Below are 24,842 nucleotides of genomic sequence, written 5' to 3' on the forward strand. Positions count from 1 at the left end.
ATGCCATTTTGAATACATGAAACCGCTGTTGTTTAAAAAAAATGATAAAAACAGAGAAAACAAGTTATTTTCCATATAAATCATATCCTGGGACTGGCTCTTTTTTTTATCACAGTCTTGGATATGTCAAAGATTAGCAAGTAAATTGATTTTTGTGCATTATTAGTTTTTGCATAAAACTAGATTAAACAAAAAACTCCTACATTAGTCATTTGGGACAAAAATGTCCACTTCCAAAAACTGCTATAAAATGATAGCAGATTAATATATTTTTTAACTTTTTGGGGTTAAATCTTTCAATCAACTTCAGTCCTGATCAAAAATACCAAATATCAAATTATTTTCAGGATTTTAACCCTTTAACTGCCAGTTCGAAAACATGAATTTGCGTTCTCTATGAAAAACGTACAAAAAAAGGCAGTTATTTTCCATATAATAAATGTTGGGGGGGGGTGGCTTTTTTTTTATCACAGTCTTGGATATGTCAAAGACTACCAACAACATTGATTTTTGTGCATTATTAGTTTTTGCATAAAATTAGATTAAACAAAAAACTCCTACATTAGTCATTCGGGACAAAAATGTCCACTGTCAAAAACTGCTCTAAAATGATAACAGATTCATATTTTAAAAACTTTTTGGTGCTAAATCTTTCAATCAACTTCGGTCCTGATCAAAAATACCAAATATTACATAATTTTCAGGATTTTAACCCTTTAATATGTTGTGTCCATATTGAGGCTTATACCACTCCTAAAGTATTCCTCTCAATCCTTATTGGCATCCTCCCCCTATTCTTCATTTCAATACATCTGTAATTAGCTTCTCTCAGCCTTTCCTCCTTTCGTCCTCCCCCTGCCTTGTCTCTTCTCATCCCTACATGTCTCTCTTCATTCTCTCATTTTCATTTCCCTCCCACCGTCTTCATTGTCTTTGAATTCAACTTGACAGCATGGCTTCAGAAACCTGTCTATAAGATAATGACCCTCATCTCTCCATGTCTCTTTTGCCACATCAGACATGTGTTCTTTGTTCTCGACCAAGGTCCCTCGAGTTCTACTAATTGGGCGACAGGTCCTTTTTTCTGTCTCAATAATGCCTGTTCAGGAATGATGGATGATGTTTAACTTCCGATGTTAAAGAATGGCAAGAGAAGTCGACATATGCTGAAAAACCTCTTGCCTCTATAGTCATCCTTTCTTCTATGAACCAAACAGTTTGGGGTCCATTCTCTTGTCAGATATATGCTGCCGGTGCCTAAAACTAGATGTTGTTCTTTTTCAGGAGGTGGTGGAGAAAAACCTGAGGCTCATGATGAAGAAAAGGGATGATGCAGAATCTGGGGGCAATGACAGCAACATGTCAACCTCCTCCAACCTCGAACCATTTGCTAACGATGACCTGGGTACGGTTATGCATGTAGACATTATTTTGGGGCTGAAGCTATACCTATCTGAAACTGCTTCCACATCTGGGTGTTCAACTGCTTTGCGTATAGCCTTTCAACTAAATAAACCACTTTACACCTCAGGATCAACATCACATGTTCAAAGTAAAGAAAACGACCTTAGAGAAATGAGTTTGGGCACTTCAGTGACACAGATTAGGAGTGACACAGATTAGGAGCTGGCTTACTTACGTGTGATCCTGTCGTGTAAACCTGGTACCAGAGGCATTCATATCCATTACTGCCTTCTCTCTCTTGCCTCATTGATTTTGAACTTTTGTATCCCTTTTCTTTCTCTTTTCTTTCTCTTTTTTCACTCTCCTTTCTTTTCTGCTCTGATAGGCAACACAGTGATTCATTTAGACAAAGCTCTGGCCAGGATTAGGGAGTATGAGCGCATGAAGCTTAAAGCTGAGTCTAACCCCTTCAATGGCAGCTCTACGGGTGCAGGTGAACTCTCACTTGCTGAACATCATTCTGCTTCCCTTGCTGCCCCAGTGGAAGGTACCTCATCTCATGGCCTTCCTGAGTACACCTCAACCAAAGACCCGTAGCAGCACAATCCTTGCCTTTGAATGGCTGTTTCATTTAGCATAAATATTCAATATACTGATTTGTGTGCAGGAGGAGCAGCTGGTGATGTGCACTGCCCTCAGATCGACACCCAGCAGCTGGACCGTCAGATCAAAGCCATCATGACAGAAGTCATTCCTTTCCTTAAGGTAGGACAACACACACAGAGCGGCAGGGCGGATTGTTGTCACATTCTTACCAGTAGAAAATGCACTTAAATTTCAAATGTGATGATTTAGTTATTTTTTTTTTTAAGTATTCTTGTTGGTAATTAATTGCTAAAAGCTTTTTAAAGGTAAAACGAATATGTCTTCATTACTGGCTGCAGCACTGTGAATTTGAACAGGGTTAAACCACTCTGTTATGTCGATGTTTTGTTATTAGGAGAACATGGATGAGGTGTGTTCCCTCCAGCTGTTGACATCTGTGCGGCGCATGGTCCTCACTCTCACCCAACAGAACGATGAAAGCAAAGAGTTTGTCCGCTTCTTCCACAGACAGCTGGGAGGCATACTGCAGGTATCAAAACACCCGCTTCCTCGAGGGGACACGAGTCTAAGCAGAGAGGACGGTCAACAGCTCTCCTGACATTCCCTCCCTCTCTCCTCCAGGACTCGCTCAGTAAATTTGTTGGGCGTACTCTAAACGAATGTGGCGAAGATCTTCTGGTGGAGATCTCCGAGATCCTCTTCAATGAACTCGCCTTCTTTAGGCTCATGCAGGATTTGGACAGCAGCAGCAGCATCGCCTTGGCAACCAAACACAAGAATAAGAAGAGGGCTGAGCCACCAATGAGAGCGAAGAACAGTCTCAAGGTAAGTCGTTTTTATAAATTCAGGCGTTGTAGTTTTTATCATATCATATAATATAAGTATCAGGGTTCTTACGGTCTTTAAAAACCTGGAAAAGTCATGGAAATTCAAAATGCTAATTCCAGGCCCTGGAAAAGTCATGGAAATGTAACTAAAGTTGCATCAAATATAATTTATATTTGATCTAATCGCCGAAATAGTAATACTATAATGATAATAAATACTGTATCGTATAGCAGTGCTTCTCAAAGTGTGGCCTGTGAGCGCCCCCTAGTGGTCCGTGAGCGCCCCCTAGTGGTCCGTGAGTATATTGGTAACATTTCACATTTTAAATAAATAAATACATTTCAGTTTTTCCGCACTCTCGCGGGAATATCTCCGCAATGCAGCGAGGTTTGAGTTTCACTTTCGATTGCATGAGCAACACAGCGCAACACCTCCGTCACACATGTTGCCACTTCTTTGTACCATTTTCAGGCGATTTGTAATCTGTTCTAGAAAAACGATGTGTTTTTTGATATTCGTGGAGTTGGGTGGTCCGCGAGTGTTTTTTTATTGGTTAATTGGTCCTTGGTATGAAAAGGTTTGAGAAACACTGTCGTATAGTAATGAAACGTAAAATGGCATTTAACTGTGGAGGTATTTTGCTGGTGAGAGATTTGAGTTGCCTTAGCGTGTAGAAGCTAGTAGGCCTACTATTTGATTTGTTTTAGATAGGCACAACAAGTTTCACACCTTATTTTCCTTTTCCCTGTTAAAATAAACCATTTTCAGTAGTACCGCTGAGTAAGAGTAATTGTTTTGTTCATGGAAAATGAGGTAAAGGTCATGGAGAAGTCGTGGAGAAGTCATGGAGAAGCATTGGTGAAAAAGTGAACCCTGAAGTATGAATGAGGAAAAAGTAAACGACGCTGCGCGGGCATTTGTTTGACTGAGACTGAATTACACTCTTTATGTTAATGTTTTCCACCCGTTAGGAAAATACAGTAGCAGGTGCTGACACATCAATGTCTCCGGCCTACACTGATGAAGACAAGGTCAGTCCTTTAAACAGCGATAATGAAATGGTCGATACCACTTAGAGCCTCAGTAATCTGTGTTACAATAATGTCTCTGTTGTTGTTCCTCCAGGACCAAGATGAGGCCGAGCAGGAAGGAGCGGCCAGCCTCCAGGAGCTGTACCTGCAGAGGGAGAGGAAGAACACCAGGAGCAGTGAAGCGTCAGAGGGGGAGGACGAAGAGAACGAAGAGGAGGACGAGCAGGACGAGCAGGACGGTCAGGGAATCCGTCTGTCAATCAGTAAGTGGAAATATCATAAAGGCCTCTTTGATAAAGCCAAACATCCTGTCAAATCTGATGTGTTGTTATCCTTTATATGCCAGGGTACATTGTTCAGTAAGTTACAACAAAATCTACTCAACATTTTTAAATGGTTTATCAGTGACAGTCAGTGAAAAGTTGACAATAATGTTCTATCAGGATGTAATATCAGTAGCTTTGTTAAAATAAGCATAACTCGCTATCAAATGCTAAAAAGGACTGGATTATGGATTATAACATTTAAATAAGGTCTAATGTAATGATGTGTTGCTGTGGATACCTGCATTCATCTCACACATTTGCCATCATTGTGTTGTGACTCTGCCAGGTCTGTCCAAAGCAGAGACTCAGGCTCTGACTAACTACGGCAGCGGGGAGGATGAGAATGAGGAGGAGGAAATGGAGGAGTTTGAAGCCGGACCTGTGGATGTCCAGACATCATTGCAGGCTTCTGCTGATGGACAGGTGGAGCAGGAGGTCAGTGATACAGTTAGCCATTAAGTTATAGTTTTTATATCAAATATCTCTGATTATTAAACACATTTATTATCCGTCTGAGCCTGTTGTTGTTTGACGCTTCAGGAGACGATGCTCAGCCAAACCCACGAGAGCAGAGCTGAGCACAGGAGTTCAGAGATCCATGACGGTGAGGCGCTTACAGTGGAAATGTCGTTCAAGCTAATAAAGAGTCAAGCTGGCTCGGTCTGAGAGAGACTTTGTAGTTTTAGACCCTTCTTTTTGTAGGCCATTAATTAGAGCAGATTTTCATTGTTTTGCAGAAATGAACGACTCAGCAGCTGTGACTGCAGAGCACCGTGACATGAAGGAGGGTCAGAGCGCTGAGGAGGAGAGAGGAGGAGGAGGAGGAGGAGGAGGAGGGGGAGCAGCTGCTGCCTCTGAAGAACCATCTGATGAAGTCTCCCATCACCAGGACCCCAAGGAGACCCACACCACGAGCAGCCCGGACTCAGACTCTCCCGTCATGATCAACGTAGATGTAAGTCCAAGCTTAAAAAAATAGAACTCAGGATATTTATATTTATCACATTATCCGATTTACCTGCGTCATTACTTTCTAATAACAAACTGAACGCCCTTTATCGGTGCTGTTGTGATCTGACCTTCTACCTTTCATTGGTGCAGGAGATGGGCTCCGGTAACACGAGTCAGAAATCTGACGAGGAAGACTTTGTGAAGGTGGACGACTTACCACTGCAGCGGTCTGTCATGTGTGAGGTGTGTAACAGCTGACACATCCAATGAAACACTCACTGAACGGTTTCATTAAAGAGCAACTTCCAGGTTAAAGACACCTGTGAATAAATGTGTAGGAAAATTATGAATACACTAGATTTTCAAAAAAATATACAGACATATACACTACAGTGAAATCTGGCGTCGTTTTTGTAAGAAATGTTCACTTGAGCATAAAAAAGCCTCGGCACGTGACCTCCCGCGTGTGACGTAACACGGGGGACACAAGGGGGAGAGCGGCCGGTGTAACGTATTAATAAACATGGATCCCAATGCTAGTTTCGACACAGAAGAAGTTGAACATGAATATTCGAATGCATAAGACGGACCACAACCTTATAATTATGAGCCTGCTAGGCGTCCAAGAGACCAGGAGCAGCCAAGGATTAGAAGAAATAACGGCCATCGGAGAGAAATTGAGCTGTGGTGTGAGGAGAACCAGTGGAGAACTGGGCAGCTATCTTGGTGAGTGACCGGCGTTAGCTACAGAATGTTAGCTAACGTCACATCACAACATTATGAAGTTAGCTATCATATATCAGGCTATAACTAAAGTAACATTGATAATATAGTAACGTTACTGGCAGGACTGTTGATACTGATCCATAACAGAAACTAATGCGCAAGTATCAGCCGTATCTCGCGTTACCTAATGCAACTCAACACTACGGTGCTGTGTACCGGAGGAGAGACGCGAGATACGGCTGATACTTGACGATCTGGCGGAGAAAGGTTGTGGAGCCTCCGTTGATATGCCGTTGTAAATGGCTTGATGGAAAGCAGGTGTGTAGTCTGGGAGGGTGCACAGCTGATTGCAGCAGGTGAGTGGAGATTGAGCCGGGAGCCAGGAGTGACAGCCACCACGAACACACAAACAACACAGACAGGGGGAAACAAACAAACACAAAGGAGACGCCCACAGCGTTACCTAATGCAACTCCACACTACGTCTTACGGTGCCGTGTACCGGAGGGGAGAGAGAGAGAGAGCAGCGAAGGGGGGGGGGGGAGAGATGTAATACGGTTTCCTGATAAAGCTGTGGAGAGTATGTGCTGCAGGGAGGTGGATGCACAACGCACCCAGGAACGAACGCTAGCTCCGGTCCTTTTTACTGTGGACTCGATGTCCTGACAGGCTGGTATTTGTGCAACCTGCACAAACACAATACTGCACCATGATTACAAATGGTGAAATACAATGTAAAACTACCAAAAAATACCAGCTCACTAAAACACAACCGCTCAACTCAACTACTAACTATACCCGCGGTCAGAGAGCGGAGATGTGTCCCCTGTGTGATGTAATATGACGCGTTTGACGTATGACCTTAAAAAAAAGCCGTTTTTAAGAGCAGAGCTCAAAATTGCTCCTTTCCCTCTGAATTCCTGCCCTTATGTCTCGTAAAACATATCAAATCCTGCATTCACTTTTTTAATTGTAATTTTCAAGCAAGTTTAAGCATAAATGTAGAAAAAACAAAAACCTGCAAGATGCTCTTTAAGTGACTGATAAGTAAAGGTGTGTAATCCCCTGTGAAGCCTCTTTGTCTCATGATCCGCTGTGTGCTGTCCCGTCAGGAGGAACTGCAGAAGAGGATAGTGGAGGAGCAGCAGAATAACAGCCTGTCAGTAGAGATCCTCAACGGGAACACTGAATCGCTGACGGGGCTGGTGGGAAACCCGCAGGCCCTGAAGGAACCAGGTAAGCATTAAAGCTGAGTTGAACACACTGTTTCTTGTTGCCATGTTTACATCCATGCAGGAATGTGTGTTTGTACATAATGAGTGAAACCCTGTGAGAGTAAATTATGTTTTCTCTTGTTTTTCAGACACTGTCGGAGCCCAGAGCGTGTAAAGATTTTTACAGATGTCTCCAAATCTACTGTTTTGTTTTTAGCAACACTATGCTTGCACCCTCAATCTATTCTGGATGTACGGTTGTTGATTCTCTGTTAGTTTTAAAGAGCGAAGGCTCAAAAATATCTGTTACAAGTTAGCTGTGACTCTTGACACACAACGGATAAAACTACAAATAATCAACACTTAGTTTATTTTATCCCCGAATGTTTATTGTGATTTGTGGGTGATCTGGGGAGGGGGTGGTCTTTATGCTGCTGATGATTGACAGTTAAGCCTCTGTCTGAATCTTTATAGTCCTTAAACTCCTGTTCAGATTCGCCTTAGTCTCCTTGGTTCTGGGATTCAACATGTATTGTGATTTGGTTTTAAGTGTTTTTTTGTCTTGGCCTTGTTGTTACACGGCTCGTCTTTCTGCACTTGACTCCTAATGATACAGAGCTGACAGAAGGATTGAAGTTCAGTTGTAGCCCGGCTGATCAGAGCGATTCCTTTCCCCAGCTTGAACACTTTTTCCTTCTTCAGAGCTCAAAGCTTAGGTTTACATTTTATCCCTGTTAACACATCTTTATATACTGTTCTGTTTTCCCTCCATTGATTTCCATGTAATTAAAATGTTGACTAAAGTAATAAGTTTGAAATAATAAAATGCTGGAACTTTAAAGAATGATGTGTGTATTGAAAACGTTTGACACAATTTCAATGATCTATTAATCATTTGTCAAAAAGCAAAGATCCAGCTTCTAAAATGTGAATTTTTTGGCATTTCTGTTCCTAGAAGATAGTAATCCTAATATAATTCTTTCTGGGTTTTGAACATCTGAAGTCAACCTTGCGTCCTCTAGGAAATTGTTTCTCATTTTATGGACAAAACGGTTTATTGATTAATGGGGGAAATATTCGTAAGATGTCAATTAAAATATGAATTGGATGCAGCCCTATTGAAAATAATATCACAATATCACGCTCACAAGTTTAAAAACACCAGAAATGCAAGTAGAAAATTAAATTTCAGAATCATTTTATTAACCATCTTTTAAAAAAACAAATACAGTGAAGGACACCTTTGAGGTACATTAGTCAGTATCAGTGGTCTCAGTACCTGTAAGTTAGTTCTTGACATTTTAACTGGCAACCTGTGCAAAATAAGACTAAATCAGGGTCACGGTGTGGAGGCACAAGCTGGAGAGTGGGCTACAGTCGAGGCATCAAACAAAACGGATGAATAGTTTGCATTCATTTAATTAACAAGCGTTTATCCCCGGGGTCCTACGCCCATGTTGAGATGCACATGCACTCATAACACATAATTACACTTAAAAACTATGCGAGGGAAAATATTTATACAAGTTTGATTCGCTCTATCAATTTCCCCTAACGGCAAACAATTAAGGATCAAGTATTTTTATCAAAGCTTTAAGGATTCCTAAATCATCAGAAAAACGTAACAAACTTTGGTTTATTTGATTTGACATCTGTGCAATAGTTAAAAAGGAGCAACCTCAACTTGTGACCCGAGATCAGCTGAGCATCACAGCCTCCCCTCTTGAGTTATCCACAAACTGATCTGGGTTCAGGGGTCGAGTGTTACCAGGGCATGCAGGGGTTGGGACAGTTGCGGATGTACGACTCCAGCGAACCCTCAGCCACCTGCATCAGCGTTGTGTACGTCGTCAACTGAGAAACACGATGAGAAAAGTGAGTTACACTGAAGCAATTCTGTTTGCATTTCATTAATAAACAAAAACACGTTATTTAAAAAGACTCACCTTGTTCAGCATTGGTTTGGTTGAGAGGACATCATACATGGTCTTCAGTGTGATATTCTAAGAAGATCAAAAAGTGTCTCATGACTTTGATCAAACAGGAATGTGACTTAAATCACAAGACTAGCATGATGGAGCTTTATCATCTGGATTTTTTTTTTTTTTTTAAATAAATCATACTATCCTTTGACTTTTCGAGGATTGTGACATTTTATGGCACTCAGCGTGATATTTTTATTATACACTCTACAATTACTTTTTCTAAAAATGTTATAGCATACTGTACTTTGATTCTTGTAGGAAATGTATGACATGTTTTGTAAAATAAAACAATGAAATTACTTATGGCATTCTATGCAAAATACGCAGACATTTTTAAGGCAAGCTATACTAGGAATTTATTTCCCTTTTTTATTTTTTATTCCTTTGTTTGATAGCACATCTGAAGATGGACAGGAATGGGCTGTGGGTCAGAATGAACCTGAGTCACATGCTTACCTAGGATGGCTACCCTATTTCCAATTTTTATGACAAACTATGCTATATGTCATTTATTTGGCGAACTACTAAGATCTGAAACACTCACTGTCTGCGTGGTCTGGTTCATGCACTTCATGGCAGGAGTTCTGCGGTCGTCCAGGAACAGAGGCTCCTTCCAGTGATCGTAGTTTGTCTCCAAGACGTACCAACGGCCCAGCTTCACGTCAATCCTGAAATACAACCATTAAATACAAAATAACTCGACATGTGACATGCGGCTTCACAAGGAAAAACACGTGAAATAGTTTGAATCAGATGATCTGAAACCAAAGCGGTCATCAGTTCCTAATTGCGCAAGAAAAAACTAACTTTGATCCACTGGCACAAAAAAACTAGACATAAAAGGCAAAATTCATGGAAAATGACTGCATTTCATCTCATTTTATTATGTTATGATACATCTGCCTGTATTTTGAATCCAAATGTTTGCAGTGATTCAAAATGTTAATCCCTATTCAGGAATGCAGAAAAACTTTAATAGTTGACATTAAATGCTCTCCAATCACGGAGTAAGCTCCAGTACTCACTCCAGAATATCGATGCTGAGCAGCCTGGAGCGGGTGATGATGCAGCCCTGGCCCGTCTGGTTTCCTCCCAGGATGAAGTACGCGGGAGCCAGCAGCTTGGTCTGAGCCAGGAGCTTTTTGGCTTCCTTATAGCTGGAGAGAACGAGAAAACACTCAATGTTGGTGCAGAGCCTTCATCACTCGACATAGAGAAGAGATATTCAGTCTTTATGCTCAAAGTCTGCATCCAAAGAAATCCTGCTTTAACGGTTAGTTCTTTTTAAACCATAGCTTTGAACACGTATTAAATACTAAACATGGGACTATGCCCTCAGATTGCAGTGTAATACATTCATATTACATTCATTGTAAGTGCAATATTATCATTAAGTCAAATTGTGCTTATTTTTATCAATTTATTTTACTCTTCTTGAATCTTTTTCTCTTATATAGAGAATAGAATACTATTTAATTAAAAAGAAATGTTGCCTCAAAAAGGGATTAAAGCTTTTTATTTTGTTTGTTTTAAAAAAAGGTTACCCTGTGCCGCTTAGATTATAATCATTACTCTCATCAGACGTACTGTAGATATCAATACTGTTTTGATTGTGTTGAATGGTTACACCAAACAGCTAGAACTCAAGATACTAACACTAGTGGCCTGTTAATGGTAACACACATATAACACTCTGCAACAACAGTAGCCAAAAACTCCACAATGTTCCTTTAAGTATCAAAAGAGGATTCCCCCTCTGTGGGCCGAATAAAGGTATTCTTTCTGAGTCTGAATACCTGTTGGCCTTTTCCAGAACTGAGCGAGTGAGGAAGCTCATCCACATCCCATCTCTCTTTCCCAAGATCCACTCCAGGATTCCTGCATGTGAACACATTCATGACGACAAGAAGCAACAAAACAGAGACCTCATCTCTAAATGCAAAACAGATAATCACTCACCAATGTATCCTCCATCCAGGCTGAAGCGCTCGTTCATAGTGAGAGTGAACAAGTGCTAGGGAAAGAGAAGACAAATATGTTTCTTACATCCAGTGAGCAGGGACTATATCCAACCCAGAAAATATTGTTGGATATTAATAATGTTTAACGCATTTTAAATCTCAAGTTCTAAGACGAATTGACTTACAGGCTTGATGCCAGTCAGCATGCCAACATATCCAGCGAAGTTTGTAGACTTGAAGACGGTCTGATTATTTCTCTTGAAGTCGAGGTTGACCACCAGAGGCTTCAGCTTCTCACTAATGATCCACGACTTGTTTTTCATGTCCCAGCTGTGAAGAGGAATCAGTCCCGTCTCATGAGAGCTTGTTTTTCTTCCTTTTTACAACATCAGGACGATCAAGCTTAAAATGTGTAATGGGGTGTTTACTTACCCCATAAATAATCCAAAATCCAGATTTCTGCCATGGATGAGGTTCCCTATAGGAGTGCAAATCCCAAAAGCATTTCAGTACCAATATAAAATTATTCTACTAGTTTGTAAGATAAGGAAAAACTAGTTAAATCATCAATTTCTCTTAATGACCCACCATTTTTGTCTTCTGCTACAACTGATGTGCACACAGTGAACACCTCATAGAAGATGTTGAACAAGACAACTTCACCTATATTTTAAAAATGAAGAAAGCAAAAGGGCAGAGGTCAATGGAACTTTTTAAAAAGCAGTGATTTAATAGGATGAATGTGTGTTTTCTTACCAAGAGGAACCCCTGAAGCCTCTGCGATTCCTTTCATTTCCTCACCAAAAGGCTTTGGGAATGTGTCCGCCATAATAGGCTGCAGAACATAATAACACACTGCAGTCATAAAGCCTTCAATACAATACAAATATAGCAGTTATTCTAAGGAAAGCATTTCAGAGAGAAATAACTCACCAGCGTAACGTCCACCAGCTCTACCAGCCTCCCACTCGGAACAAAGGCATTAGCCAAGTCTCTAATGGCCTGAATCATGTTGACCAGCTTTAAAGAAGAGATCAAATGTTAAAAAAACAAGGGATATTTCTGTGAGAGTGATATAAAGTACTTGACAGCGCTCTTACATCTGTTTTCTTGTCAGTAATTAGAGCCGTCCATCTCTTGCTGGGCGGTGAGTCGAGGTCCACAGTGTACCAGCTGACGGCTCCTTTGAACCTGATTAAAAAAGGAAAGCTGTCAAACTACTGAAGCCCGACGATATAATTGATTACATCCAACTCGCAACATCACCGAGTAGACAGGGTTTATTTATCGGTGTTTGAATTCATTTGAAATGTAATGCATGTTGAGGTAACATGCAGCCGCCGAAGGCTGACAGGCCCGTTTTAGTTGAATCCTGGTTTAATCTAAGTGTGGAAACAAATAGCTGAAAACTAACAAGCATTTCAATCATTTAGCCATTCATTGATCACAAAAATCCCCCACATTTCCTTTTTTCAGTTTCTCAGATGAGTTGATTTATTGCTTTTTGCATTTATTAAAAACAGTAGATCTCATATCATTGTATATTTATATTTTGGACTAACTACTAAATAAAAGCAATTGGAGATGGGGAACTTTATACATTTTTATCATTTAGTGGAATAATGCATCCCACATTCTCCAGCACGTTGAATACTTTTCAATTGCAGCATATTTTGATCCCAGCTGTTTGATTTTGACAATTAGATTTACAAGAGGCAAGTGAAGGTAGCAGAGTACAGGTATAATTCTGCGTTCATGGATACCAAGATAAGCGTTGCAAAACAAATCCGTGAGTCAATAACAGGTCTGGTTTAACAGTGGACTTCTTTACAGACTAAATCACTTACGTGGGACCCTTTGGTGGATACATGTCTGCCCGACAGTCTTCTGTATACTGTAAAAAAAACACATTTAAATTAAATATAAAAGGTTTCTGTGTGACTTCAGAGTAGAAACCTAAATCAAAGTAACGTGAGTTAAATAACACATCTAGGCTTGTCGAATACATGTGTTAAACAGGACAATGATTATGCAGAAATGTCACTTACCGGTGGGATAAATTGGGCAGATAACACGGACAATAAAGCCGCAAAAATAAGAAAAGTAAAGTGCCCCATTTTGGAGGATTTCACTCAAACTGTTGCCTGTTCAGTTCACTGCGGAAGCTGCTTCTGTTTACCTCGTGACAGCGACCTGCCTTTTATCCCAATATGGTCCAGCTACAGCCGGGTTATGGCTAGAAAGGATCCGTCTTATGTAAAACTCTCGCGAGAGTTTGCAAGTCACGTGGCTGAATGTTTACGTTTGGCAGGCAGCCTTTAGTTGGCCACAGCAAATGATGGTGAGAAGCTAAACTATCTATTAATTATGTAAATTACAGGGAGTGTGATTGTTGAAATAGGGTGTTAGCGGTCTTGCTGTTAAAAGAAGAATGACAACACGGTCAATCACCAACACTATGGTTTATTTTGTATTCACAGGCAAGTCAACGTTGTCGCAGTAAAAGTCCCAAGATAGCTCCTGGTGCAATAAAATATTCCCTTTCAGTGTTTTACTATTATGTCTGATGTTTCTCTATTAATATTGCTGCTGCATTAATGTACATGTTGCATGTTACTGCTGTAGATGTGTTTCCGAGCCGCGCCGATTACAACAAGTTACAACGAGAACATGACGTCATATTTACACAAGACGGATCCATAACCATAAACAAAGCTCTAGAGAGAGATAAGGGCTCTGGCCATAACCATAGCCATAACCCATGCCATAACCCATGCCATAACCCATGCCATAACCCAGCGTTTCTCAAAGTGCGGGGCGCGCCCCACTGGTGGGGCGCAGAGATGTGATAGGTGGGTCGCGATTTTATTTTTATTTTTTAAATTAATCTTTTGGACCTCAGGCGGGAATCGAAACTGGGTCCTCGCGGGCGTTAGTGGACTGTGACAGCCGGAGATTCGCAACGGCGGTGGACTTTCACAGCGCCAGATCCGCCGGAGCGTCGCAACGGCGGGTGTTTGCGGCGGCGGGTGTGGTACCGGCGCAGCGGCGCTGTGAAAGTCCACGGCCCACCAATGTCAGAGCCAGCGGCCCACCAAAGGCAGCAGCCCACCGGGAAAAGTCCCGAATCTCCTGATGGCCAATCCGAGCCTGCTCACACACACACAACTGAAACCAAAATCATTTACAGCGTTGCAGTCGGGAAGAAAAGCAATGTGCACCTCACCACTTCAAAAGGAGTTTAACCGTGACACTTTTCGAAATCCCATCTGTGTCCCCCCACTTTACAAATAGGCCTATGTTTATTATAATTTTTTAATACAAGCCGTCATCGCCACGGAGGAGCACACAGCCTCTGTGAGCGAGCGAGACAGAGAGAGAGAGCGAGAGAGCTAGAGAGAGCACACATGTATCTATTTAATATAGCCTAGGTGTAAAAAATAAAGTAAGAAATCATTCCAATGTGTGCGATAGGACAGTAAAAAAAATAAAAAAAGTTTAAAAGGGGAGTGATTAGTAAAATATGCATAAATAAAAAGAAAGAATGCTAACTAGGTAACATAAGATAAGAATAAACAAGTTTAAATGATTTGTTATTGGTTTTGATCATATTCTAAAGATGTTTGGATTATTGAAAAATACACAGCTCCCTTTCAGCTGTATCCATAAATTATTTTTTTGCACCAGATTGAGGCATTTCACTTCAACATTAAAAAAAAAATCTTACCGGGGGTGCATGCCCCCGGACCCCCCTAGAGGAAGTGAGGTCCACCCCCAAATAAAGCAGGTTAAAATAATTAAACTGCATACATTTTCTTTTAGTAAACATTGAAAACGGGTCCCACAGACCCAAACAGCACACAAAGGTTAAAGGTAAGCATATAATAATGTTCAAATGTGCTAAATATATACACTGCAAAAAACAAAAAAAGAGGAGTAAAAGTAGCTCACGACTTGTTTTATTTTTTGAAAGTAGCTCTCATCCTAAAAAAGGTTGGAGACCCCTGTTATAGAACGATACATTTGACCATTTTAAGCTTGGCCTACCATTTTATTGGAGCGATGAGGAACAGGTGGGGATTGAAAAGGCCCACTTGTTCAAAGGGGGGAATGACAGAAAAAGTTTGAGAACCACTGCCATAACCCATGCCATGACCCTGCAGCAAGTACACGACACGCCCCCTATACGACACGCCCACCCGACACAGCACTACGGTGGCTGAGAGACATTGATACCGTACTTGGCAGATAAAAAACGAATTGCAAATGTTATTGTAGCATTTTAAGCAACTATTAGGCAAATTAATTAATAACCTAGTCTGTCCGTTTGAGACACAACAGTATATGACTTTAAGCACAAATAATTGTGTCTAATTAAGGAAATTAAAACAAAAAGGGGGCTTAGTAAACTTTATTTATATTTTTTAGTACATACGCCTATATAATAGGTAATAATGAGATCATCTATTAATTATGACTGTCTAACTGCTACACATGTATTTATACATACATGTAGATATTTATGAACATTGTAGCCTTTATTTAACCAGGTGAAAGCCCCTTGAGATCAAAATATCTATTTTTCAAGGGTGACCTGCATTAACGTTTCAAACAGGTTCATGTAAACATGATTTTTATCTCACATTAGCCTGTAGTTTGGTATATTATTGATATGGGCTGGACACCCATTCACAATGATCATCATTGACTTTTTGTAGACCAAATTAGGAGGGCCAGTCAGGCCACTAGTGAGCTCAATAATTCACATTTATTATTATTACTTTATACATTAAGAGTACTTAGGGGTCTATTACAAACCTTTGAAGGAATCGTCATGCATTCTGAATGTTTCTGTACTTTAAAAACAGGCATCATGGCTCAAGATCCTGTTCTTGTTTAAGATTATTCATAATAATTTGTGAATCCAACATCTATATTCACTCTTCAAAACTCAAACAACTAAAACATTTTTTTTAAAGCATTGCAGGCCTAAAGTTCCACGTCAGTGACCTATATTTTAATTTCTTCCATCAAACTTTAATGATGGCAAACCGCATGTTTTTAAAGATTTTGTAGAGATTATAATTGTATAATAGATATCGTCAGTTAGCTGAGTTTCTTCCCGTTAAGTTGGTATGCATCATTAATAGGTTGTTAAATGTTAGGAAGCCCTGGGATGCTGTTTCTTGCAGATGTTGCGCCCGGGAAACCGGGCTTAACAGGTGGCTGCTAACGTTAGATAACAGCTTATTGCAGTGCTGCCGCCACCCTCTCGTCTCCAACACGGGAGAATTACACATAAGCATGCAGCGGGGTGCCACAGTATTGTCACCAAGTTTATTGCAAAGTTTTCACAGTTTCACAGCTTTCCTATTAATTCTTACAGCGGAATCCAGTTTGTTAATGTTCAGCAGCCAACAGCTAGCATAGCATAAACGGCTAACCGCTAACGTTTGGCTAACTTGCTTTTTACCCATGTTGTGCATTAGAAGTGTAGTGATACAAACATGAGTTTTATTTAAAAAGTAAGGTAGGAAAAATAAAAATTTGAATTGGTGTTGATCCAAAACAGGTTAATTGTGGAATACCTGGAATCCTGAATGATTAAAGTAATTTATTGCAAAGATATTGCATGTTGGTTGTAGGTTGTGTAACAAAGGGTTAACATGACAGCTGTGATGTTCACTCTTTTGACAGAGCACCAGTGGACAGTGAAGTCTATGGAAGGGAAGATGTGATGGCTTTGTGTGGAAAGCTGCTGAAACCAGCCGGTGTCCCTCTCATCAGTCTCTCCAGGCAGCACCCAGCTATTCTTCTTCCATCTTGCAGATGAAAAGATGTGAGTAATAACTAACTTGTGTCTAACATAATATTCAATGTGGTTTAGTAAAGTATTTAAAAATACCCCACATTGTACATGTAGGCTACAGGACAATCAGACCTTGTTCATCAATCAATATTTACTGGTCTTGAATTTCCTCACTGGATTACAAAATGCTCGAATGTTATTGTACAGGGACATTATGCAGATTCCATCAACCGAAGATGAAAATATAGATTCAGCAATATGTACCATTTTAAGGAAATAGACTGTTAGTGATATTGACCGTAGCTAGGTGCTGCTAATGAAAACTCAAGTGCTCAATTTGTTACTTTTGCTTTTTTATTAAGAATTGGCCAAGCATATCTTCCTCTTCGAAATCCCAGTTGTACTTTGCTAACACGCAGTGCCTGGGAGGGTGCGTTTGATTGTTCCCACCCTTACCACATTTGAGGACTAGGTCATGTTAGACAAGCAATCCAGTGGTTAGTTTTAGGGTAAGCTCCATTGTTTTTTTTTTATATATTCACTTTAAGAGAAAGGGATTTCAGAAACAAGTCTCACAAGTTTGGCTCGAGTTAACATTAACAAAAGCTAACTGTTGTTAGACAATGTTCCCCCCTTCTAAACATATGAAATGAATGAGAAAAATATGAATGACTCTTCATCCACATCCACACAGCTTTAAAGTTATAGGAAGCTGAAGCATTACATTCGAGCCAGGGCCTAGTTGTAGTTTCTAAGGTATTAGAAAGTTGGAGTTCTGGAAGGGGTTTAGCAGAGGATCAATTCCCTTGGGATGCTATCAAGAACTGTTTTACAATCAATAGTGTGTGTGTGTTTAAGTTTCCATCCCTGCTTCAAAGGTCCATCATACAAGATAGGGGATCTATTGGCAGCTGCTGATGATAACATTCATCATTATGGTTTACTAATTGTTGTCTTTTTGTCCTCAAGGTTGCACTGCCACATCTACAGTAGCGCAGAATGGACAGAGGAAACATGATTGGGTCTCAAGTTTTTTGCAGCCAATATACATTCTCCTACAAACTTGGGATAGGAGGGTGAGTGAACAAGTTATCCATTGTTTGGAACCTACATCCCCATTGTTAGTACTAAATCCTGCACACTGCTCCTTCAATTTGACAATGTGAACATATGTCGCCATTTTGTAATTCCTGTTATTTTCAGTTGAGAGTGTTTCAAAGTAATCTTAAAAAATTAAACTTACTTTTTCTTTCTACTGTTAATAAGTAGATGTTTAAATATGAAATGCTGTATTCATTAATGGTTGTATAATTCAACAAATATTTTTATATTTTAAGTTTTAAAATTGTTATAGTAATTGTTCCCTACAGAACATTTTGTGCTGTCATTTTATTGAGCGTGATTGATTGGAAAATGTTAGAAAAAAGTAAAATAACAATATTCTACCTGTTGAATTATGAACTGTAAGATATGAATTTGTTTATTGAATACTCTTATACTAATCACTTCCTGTATTCCCGTGATAAAAGGGACATGTGCAATAAAACATTATACTTCCGGTTGAAGCAAAGCCGACGGTGTATGTGTGTATGTATTCCTCTGTCACGTTAAACTATGTTCACACGGTATTCCTGCCCTAAGATCATGGCATCGTCAACAGGTTATGGGCCCAGGAGGGACCATGGAAGCCCGTGGAACCGTTTGTGTTTCGACAGAGACGAGAAGAACTACGAGTTACGGGAGACAAAGTCTTTGGGTCACCTGCGACTGCTAGGATTGAAGGCTGCCATCCTAGAGGAGTCAGGTGAGGATGATGAGGCTGATGATCAGAAAAAAACGAAAAAGCCTATGCGGACTTGATCCAGGTACTGGACGATAAAATCCTTTCACTGATCATAAGAGAAGCAGCGGACAGCGGAAGAAAAGCGTTACATATATTGAGGGACCACTACGCTGGGAAAGGGAAACCACGGGTGATCAGCCTCTACACTGAACTAACGTCGCTGCAGAAAGCTGCTAATGAGAGCGTCACTGACTATATTATTCGTGCCGAAACGGCAATTACAGCACTGAGAAATGCTGAAGAGACTCTTAGCGACGGGCTGCTGATAGCCATGATTTTAAAGGGACTGCCAATCTGTTTTAGGCCTTTTGCCATCCACATTACACAAGGGGATGAGAAGCTAACTTTTGGTGAGTTCAAAACAAAGTTGAGGAGCTATGAAAGCACAGAAAAATACAATGCCAACTTGAGCGAGGACTCTGAGAATATTATGAAAGCGAGTGGCTGGGCGAAGTGGAGAGATGGCCCGATATCACCTGCTACAACTGCGGTCAGAAAGGGCATCAGGCGCGTGAGTGTCGAAGTGCGCGTAGCAGCGAGAGACAGTGGTGCAGTTTTTGCAAAAATTCCACACATACAGATGCAAACTGCAGACGCAAAAAGAGAGACATTGCTAAACATTACAAGCAACTGACGTTGAGGACCACTCATTTGTTTTTACAGTACGTCACAGTCCAGTAACCGGAGTTACACACAAAGGGCTGATGGTCGACACCGGAGCAACGTCACACATAATAACGAACATCGACAAGTTTAAAAGGTTCGATGAGACTTTTCAACCGAAAGACCACTTTGTTGAATTGGCTGACGGGACCAGAACAAGTGGTGTCGCTTTGAAGAAAGGAGAGGCGGAGGTCTGCCTGCAAGACACGGAGGGACGATGAGTGACAGCGACGCTGAAGGACGTGCTCTACATACCGTCCTATCCACAAGACATTTTCTCTGTTAAAGCAGCGACAGCCAACGGAGCATCAGTGAACTTTCGTCAGGGTTGTAACCAGCTGATTCACAAGAAAGGTAAAATATTTGACATCAAGGAATATGATAGACTTAATTTTTTAAACACTGTGGACTGTGAAGCTGAGAGTAGGAACAGACAAACAGATGCAAGAGCTAAAACAGCGCTCAATCTTGGAGAGACAGCAAGCGCATTTCGTGGCATCTGCGGGCAGTGGCAAGTACTTCCGGCATTTGCCACGGAGGCCGCTACTCCGTGGTATCTGTGGCAAGTATATGCCACAGATGCCACAACTTGCCGTGGCAAGTATATGCCACAACCATGCCACAACTTGCCGTGGCAAGTATATGCCACAACTTATATATGCCACAACTTGCCGTGGCAAGAATATGCCACAACTTGCCGTGGCAAGTAAATGCCACAAGTTAAGAGTTAAGAGAAGGGTTACGGTAGCTGCCACTCGCCTTCCGTGGCAAATGCTGATATTTAAACCCATATTTATCGCGTAAAATGTCGCTGTTTTGGCATGACTTTATCGGACTGATCTGTACACAAGACTGATGATCTGTTACTGATGGTCCGATCATATTTTTCAAAAAGATTAAACATTATGTTCTATAGATTTTACTTGGAGAAGTGGCTTGTTAAAATAAATAAACGTGCTATTTTTATGATAATACTCAAGATATATTATTAGTAAGTTGACATAAAGATCTAACATTGTTGACCAGAGGTGGGAAATAGGCCAACTTGTATACTCAAGCACTGTACTTGTGATTTAGAAATAGCCTACTTGTACTTTAGTTGAGTATGTAAATGGTATATTACGTAGTAGGTTACTTACCCCACTACAATTCAGAGGTAAATTGTGTAATTGTAGCCTACTCCCCTACATTTATTTAATACGCTACCTTTAGTTACTTACTACAGATTCTGATTAATGATGATACATGGGTCATTTCAGAATTGTGGGTACATTTTGAGTTTAGACAAGAGTGAAAAAAAAGAAGTTTTTCTGTATTTTTTTCTTTCATTTCTCAGAGAGAATACTTTATATGTTACTCTTCCAGTATTTGCCACGCTTAATCATGTAAGAATTTTAATATTTTAACAGATAATCGGTGAACTAAGAGTAAAATCTGTCAACTCTGTTATGGACAAAGTGGGTTGAATATTTATTGTACTAAAATGCAATACATGTTTAAATGATGTCTTCCCTGAGAGAACATTTGTCCCTATATCAATTAATTAAAACTTAAGCTTTCTAGGATTAATATTATTTTTTCAGGAGTTAAAACACTGAGACGTTTCATTGAAAAGTTGCCAAGGGCCCTTTCATTTTCTGATAATTATAGATTTAAAAATTAATCAAATGCTTAGAAATGTCCTGTAATGAGTAAGTTAGTCATGACACATCTTCTGTTTTTTTGGTTGACAATAAAATGCATTTAATTGTCTTTTTTTTTTAAACAAAACATAGGACAAACAGAGTTGACGTGACTCGAACAGAGTTGACATAACAGAGTTGACACACCATGAACTAAAGTCCAAACCAGTAACATTGCAATTTTAAAAACTTGTCTTTAAAAAATGTGAACACATTTTACATGACTGGTAGCAACATCTATAAAGTTGTAAATTTTAAGTTGTACATTTGTTTACATTGTCAATATCACAAAATCACAATATAACGAACCCCCTCCACCCCCAACCCACTTGTAGGCCACCATCCTGTTCATCTATAAACTCATTGATTTGATCAATAACAATGCAACAAAATAATAGTCCCTGCATAAAAAAATATTCAGCAATTTCAGACCATATTTCTTTGTCTATTTCAACATGGCGCGTTGTCACTTTGGTAGGTTGTGGGATGATTCTGAGGGAAATTGTAAAAACTTGTCTTTCAAAAATGTGAACACATCGTACATTAACTGGTAGACTGCATCAGAACATCTATAAAGTTGAAAATGTTAAGTTGTTAATTTGTTTACATGTTGTCAATATCACAAAATCACAATATAACACCCCCCTCCACCCCACCATCCTGTTCATCTATAAAATCATTGATTTGATAATTGATTTGATCAATAAGAATGCAACAAAATAACAAATGCACCCTGCCCCCAGTCCCTGCAGTAAGAATTATTCAGCAATTTCAGACCATATTTCTTTGTCTATTTCAACATGGCGCGCTGTCACTTGGGTAGGTTGTGGGATGATTCTGAGGACATCATCAAAGGGATACCATAAAGTGTCCTCACGAATTGGCCTGTAGAACCTATTTTGCCCAGCCTTGTGCATGCATGTGACTTTTGCATGCGTCTCATTGACCTCAAGAATGGTTCCAGGATAAACGTCGTCGTCATATTTAATGACGCACCATTGTCCAATCATCATGTCTTTGCTCCCCCACTTGATTTCTGCTGTTTGCTGTTCAGTGCAATCAGAGGAGACTGGCATGGGTTGTTCTTCAGTGCTATCAGGGAGGACAGGCTGAACAGGAAATTCAAATTTCTGTGAGTTGTAACATGTACACTCAAAAGTCCCTCTAGTGGAGCAGGGACAGCTGACATCTCTGTAGATGACCTTTCCTGGTGATTCAGTGATCATTTGATGGAGGCGCATTGTGGATGGAACCACAGGGAGTTGTTTTGGCATCTTCTGCACTGCTTTGTTCACAGCCTCCTCCTCAATGTAGAACAGCTGTACAGAGGTCTGGGCCGTTAACAGACTGTCATACAATTGCCTGGCATTTGCAATGTCTTTTCCTTCACTGACCAGTCTGTCTGCTGTTCTTTTTAAGACGCCACCCACTCCATCTGGAGCACCTTTCCCGTGCCCTGCTTCGAAGAAGCTCCAAGTGCCTTTTTGGAAGCCCTGCTTAAACAGCTCTGTGCTAAACATGTAAAGATTGCCCTTTTGTCGATATTGGGTGCATGGTCCATCACTAAAGAAATGAACCGTATTGACTGATGGATAGTGTGTTTTCACATGATCTAACACAGGGGACATGTGCGCCCATATGGCAGGTGGACTTTTCTCTTTCGATGCTGATATAGTGGTGAAGCACAAATGTTTCTCCTCTCCACCCACATGAAGGATTCCTGTATGCAGGGTAGCCTGCTGCTGAGAGGATGCAAAGTGAACCGCTTGTATCTCTGCAGACAATTTGCAAGCATAGTTTTCGGAGAAATCGATGTGAATCAAACACTCCTGAGATGTCATACTTTTCTTGTGCTCACGGTAGTGGTTGTATTGTGTTTTAATGTTGAACTGATGCCTTGTGAAGACTCTCAGCTGACTTTGGAACATATCGATCATCTCTCCAAGAGAACTCTCCATCTCCTTTTTCACAGTCATTCGGACTGGTTGTGATTCTTTTTTACTTTCTTTCTCATTTTCTTTGTTTTTCTTCCTCCTTTCTCCCAGCTCAGTTGTCCACTGAACAAATTTTACGGAGGACCCAGCCTCATAGCCCTGCTTGATGGGATAGGCCTTAATTCTGCAGTTTGCACATTCACCGTACGCACATTCTTTGCCAGCATTATCACAACCTATTGAGTTGGCAATGACTTCCAAGTCAGTCGTTTCAAGAAGTTTCAGCCCGTGAAGCTTCTCCACAAGAAAGGAAAGGTTCTCATGCACTTTGCAAAGACAGGTTTCCCTGTCAGAAACGGATGGATGGACAACCCAAAAAGGACGCATGGAGCAGAAAAGCGTGTATGAGAGCTTACATGATGGGTATTCAAGAAGAAATTTGCGATGAAGATTTTTTAAGGTATCATTTAGAAACCTCTTTTGCATTTTCACTTTCTTCCGAGTAACGGTTTGTTTTTTTCCTGCTGTTGAGCGGCTCACGTCATCTCTCAAGAAAAACTTCTTCACGTTTGTTTGGAGCACGCTTTGGGATGTTTGGTACTTGCTTCGCTGAAATGACAATCCATGACTGTTAATGAGACCACACCGCTTTCGTGAAAAACCAAATACGGCCTGTGTTATTTTCAGTAGCTTGTATCTTTTCAGGATTTTTCCTGACACAATTTTAGCAATGATCTGACGATCTCTTTCCTTTTTGCTCTCTTGGTACTTTTGCTTGATAGTGCTGGTCAATGCATTATGAAACAGTAGAGTTCTTTGAATCGCCGGAGAGACTCTCTGTCTTCCTATCTGTTTCTTTGTTTGTGATCGAGGGGATTCAGTCGCCTTTGGGAATCTCTGCATGCGCTTCCTGTATCTTTCGAGAGTAGACGTTTTCTTTTTCAGCTCGATCTCTAATCTTTTGATTTCTCTGTATAATTTGGAATTCTTTCGTCTCATTCGTTTCAGTCCTGATGTCCTTTGTCTGTAATAACAAATACAATACATTATTTACCAAGTGAATTTAACATATATTGCAAGTATATTTTAATATATTACGTAGTGCATTGACAGTTTCTAATAATGAAAGAACTACACTTCTCTAAATCTATAGTAGCCTTCTCTACTGTAATATTAAACTCATCAACCTGCTCTCACTTAACCATTCTAACCTGGATGGCCCTGGGTCAGGGTCTGGCTGAGGGTCTGGCTGAGGGTCTGGCTCAGGGTCTAGCTCAGGACTCTGCGGTGGTGTTTCAAATCTCTGGTGTTGCTTCAAGTAGCCACTTGGCCAGTTGACCCTGCATCCCTTCTCTTCATCCATCTCTCCCTGTCTTTTTTCAAATTCGCTGCCCTCCTTTCAGGGTCAGCCTCTCGCCGTGCCCTGTACTGCCGTTGCCTTTCTGCTGCCGACACCATCTTCAATTACATTTTAATGACCTGAAAAGCGACATCACACATCTCACCTTTACAGAAAAATAACTCTCAATTATATATTAACTACAGCAAAATGGTCAAAAGTGACTGAAAACGTGACTGTTAGTCACTGTCAACTCTGTTATCATGAAAATGTAACAGAGTTGACGATAACAGAGTTGACATTTTCCACCATTTTGTGTCTAACTCCATGTGCTATCTTAGAACCAGACAACACATGCCATGACTAAAACCACAACTTTATGAATTTCCATCATATATATATTTTTTAAGAAATGATGGAGAGATTCACTAAAACATCATACAAACAGAGTTGACGCTTAATAAATATACTCTTGGTTTGTTCTCAACATTTTGCACAAATTATTAAGAGAGAAAGATAAACATACCATTGTTCCCTCCA

The 24,842-nt window shown here is 40.3% G+C and overlaps 2 protein-coding genes and 1 long non-coding RNA gene across 11 annotated transcripts in view; 2 read left to right on the forward strand and 1 right to left on the reverse strand.

The window, feature by feature from the left end:
• pcm1 (pericentriolar material 1) overlaps positions 1-7,931 on the forward strand; it is a 31,555-nt gene extending 23,624 nt beyond the window's left edge. For 7 of the 9 annotated variants that reach the window (XM_079674437.1, XM_079674434.1, XM_079674440.1 and 4 more), the window contains 13 exons: positions 1,285-1,405; positions 1,790-1,951; positions 2,072-2,169; positions 2,405-2,539; positions 2,632-2,835; positions 3,810-3,869; positions 3,964-4,132; positions 4,482-4,630; positions 4,736-4,799; positions 4,915-5,150; positions 5,297-5,389; positions 6,985-7,108; positions 7,236-7,931. In XM_079674437.1, coding sequence (XP_079530563.1) covers positions 1,285-1,405; positions 1,790-1,951; positions 2,072-2,169; positions 2,405-2,539; positions 2,632-2,835; positions 3,810-3,869; positions 3,964-4,132; positions 4,482-4,630; positions 4,736-4,799; positions 4,915-5,150; positions 5,297-5,389; positions 6,985-7,108; positions 7,236-7,261 — 1,641 coding nt within the window. In that variant the 3' untranslated portion in view covers positions 7,262-7,931. The remainder of the gene's footprint in view (positions 1-1,284; positions 1,406-1,789; positions 1,952-2,071; positions 2,170-2,404; positions 2,540-2,631; positions 2,836-3,809; positions 3,870-3,963; positions 4,133-4,481; positions 4,631-4,735; positions 4,800-4,914; positions 5,151-5,296; positions 5,390-6,984; positions 7,109-7,235) is intronic. The other 2 variants (XM_079674439.1, XM_079674442.1) reach the window with 2 other exon arrangements.
• Positions 7,932-8,267: 336 nt separating this feature from the next.
• Positions 8,268-13,260, reverse strand: asah1b (N-acylsphingosine amidohydrolase (acid ceramidase) 1b). The gene is made up of 14 exons (XM_079674544.1): positions 13,081-13,260; positions 12,880-12,926; positions 12,133-12,223; positions 11,966-12,052; positions 11,789-11,867; positions 11,621-11,695; positions 11,465-11,510; positions 11,218-11,362; positions 11,031-11,085; positions 10,868-10,949; positions 10,097-10,228; positions 9,616-9,739; positions 9,033-9,089; positions 8,268-8,940 (listed from the first exon to the last, which is right to left on the reverse strand). The coding sequence occupies exons 1-14, from the start codon at positions 13,147-13,149 to the stop codon at positions 8,851-8,853; spliced, it is 1,179 nt and encodes a 392-aa protein (XP_079530670.1). The 5' UTR covers positions 13,150-13,260; the 3' UTR covers positions 8,268-8,850.
• A 68-nt stretch (positions 13,261-13,328) lies between these two features.
• LOC307035356 lies at positions 13,329-19,822 on the forward strand. Its single transcript, XR_013807073.1, has 3 exons — positions 13,329-13,373; positions 16,730-16,871; positions 17,811-19,822. It is a non-coding gene; the product is annotated as an uncharacterized lncRNA (long non-coding RNA).
• Positions 19,823-24,842: the final 5,020 nt, after the last annotated feature.

Source organism: Notothenia rossii (assembly GCF_949606895.1).
Source record: "Notothenia rossii genome assembly, chromosome: 1".
NCBI classification, from domain to species: domain Eukaryota; kingdom Metazoa; phylum Chordata; class Actinopteri; order Perciformes; family Nototheniidae; genus Notothenia; species Notothenia rossii.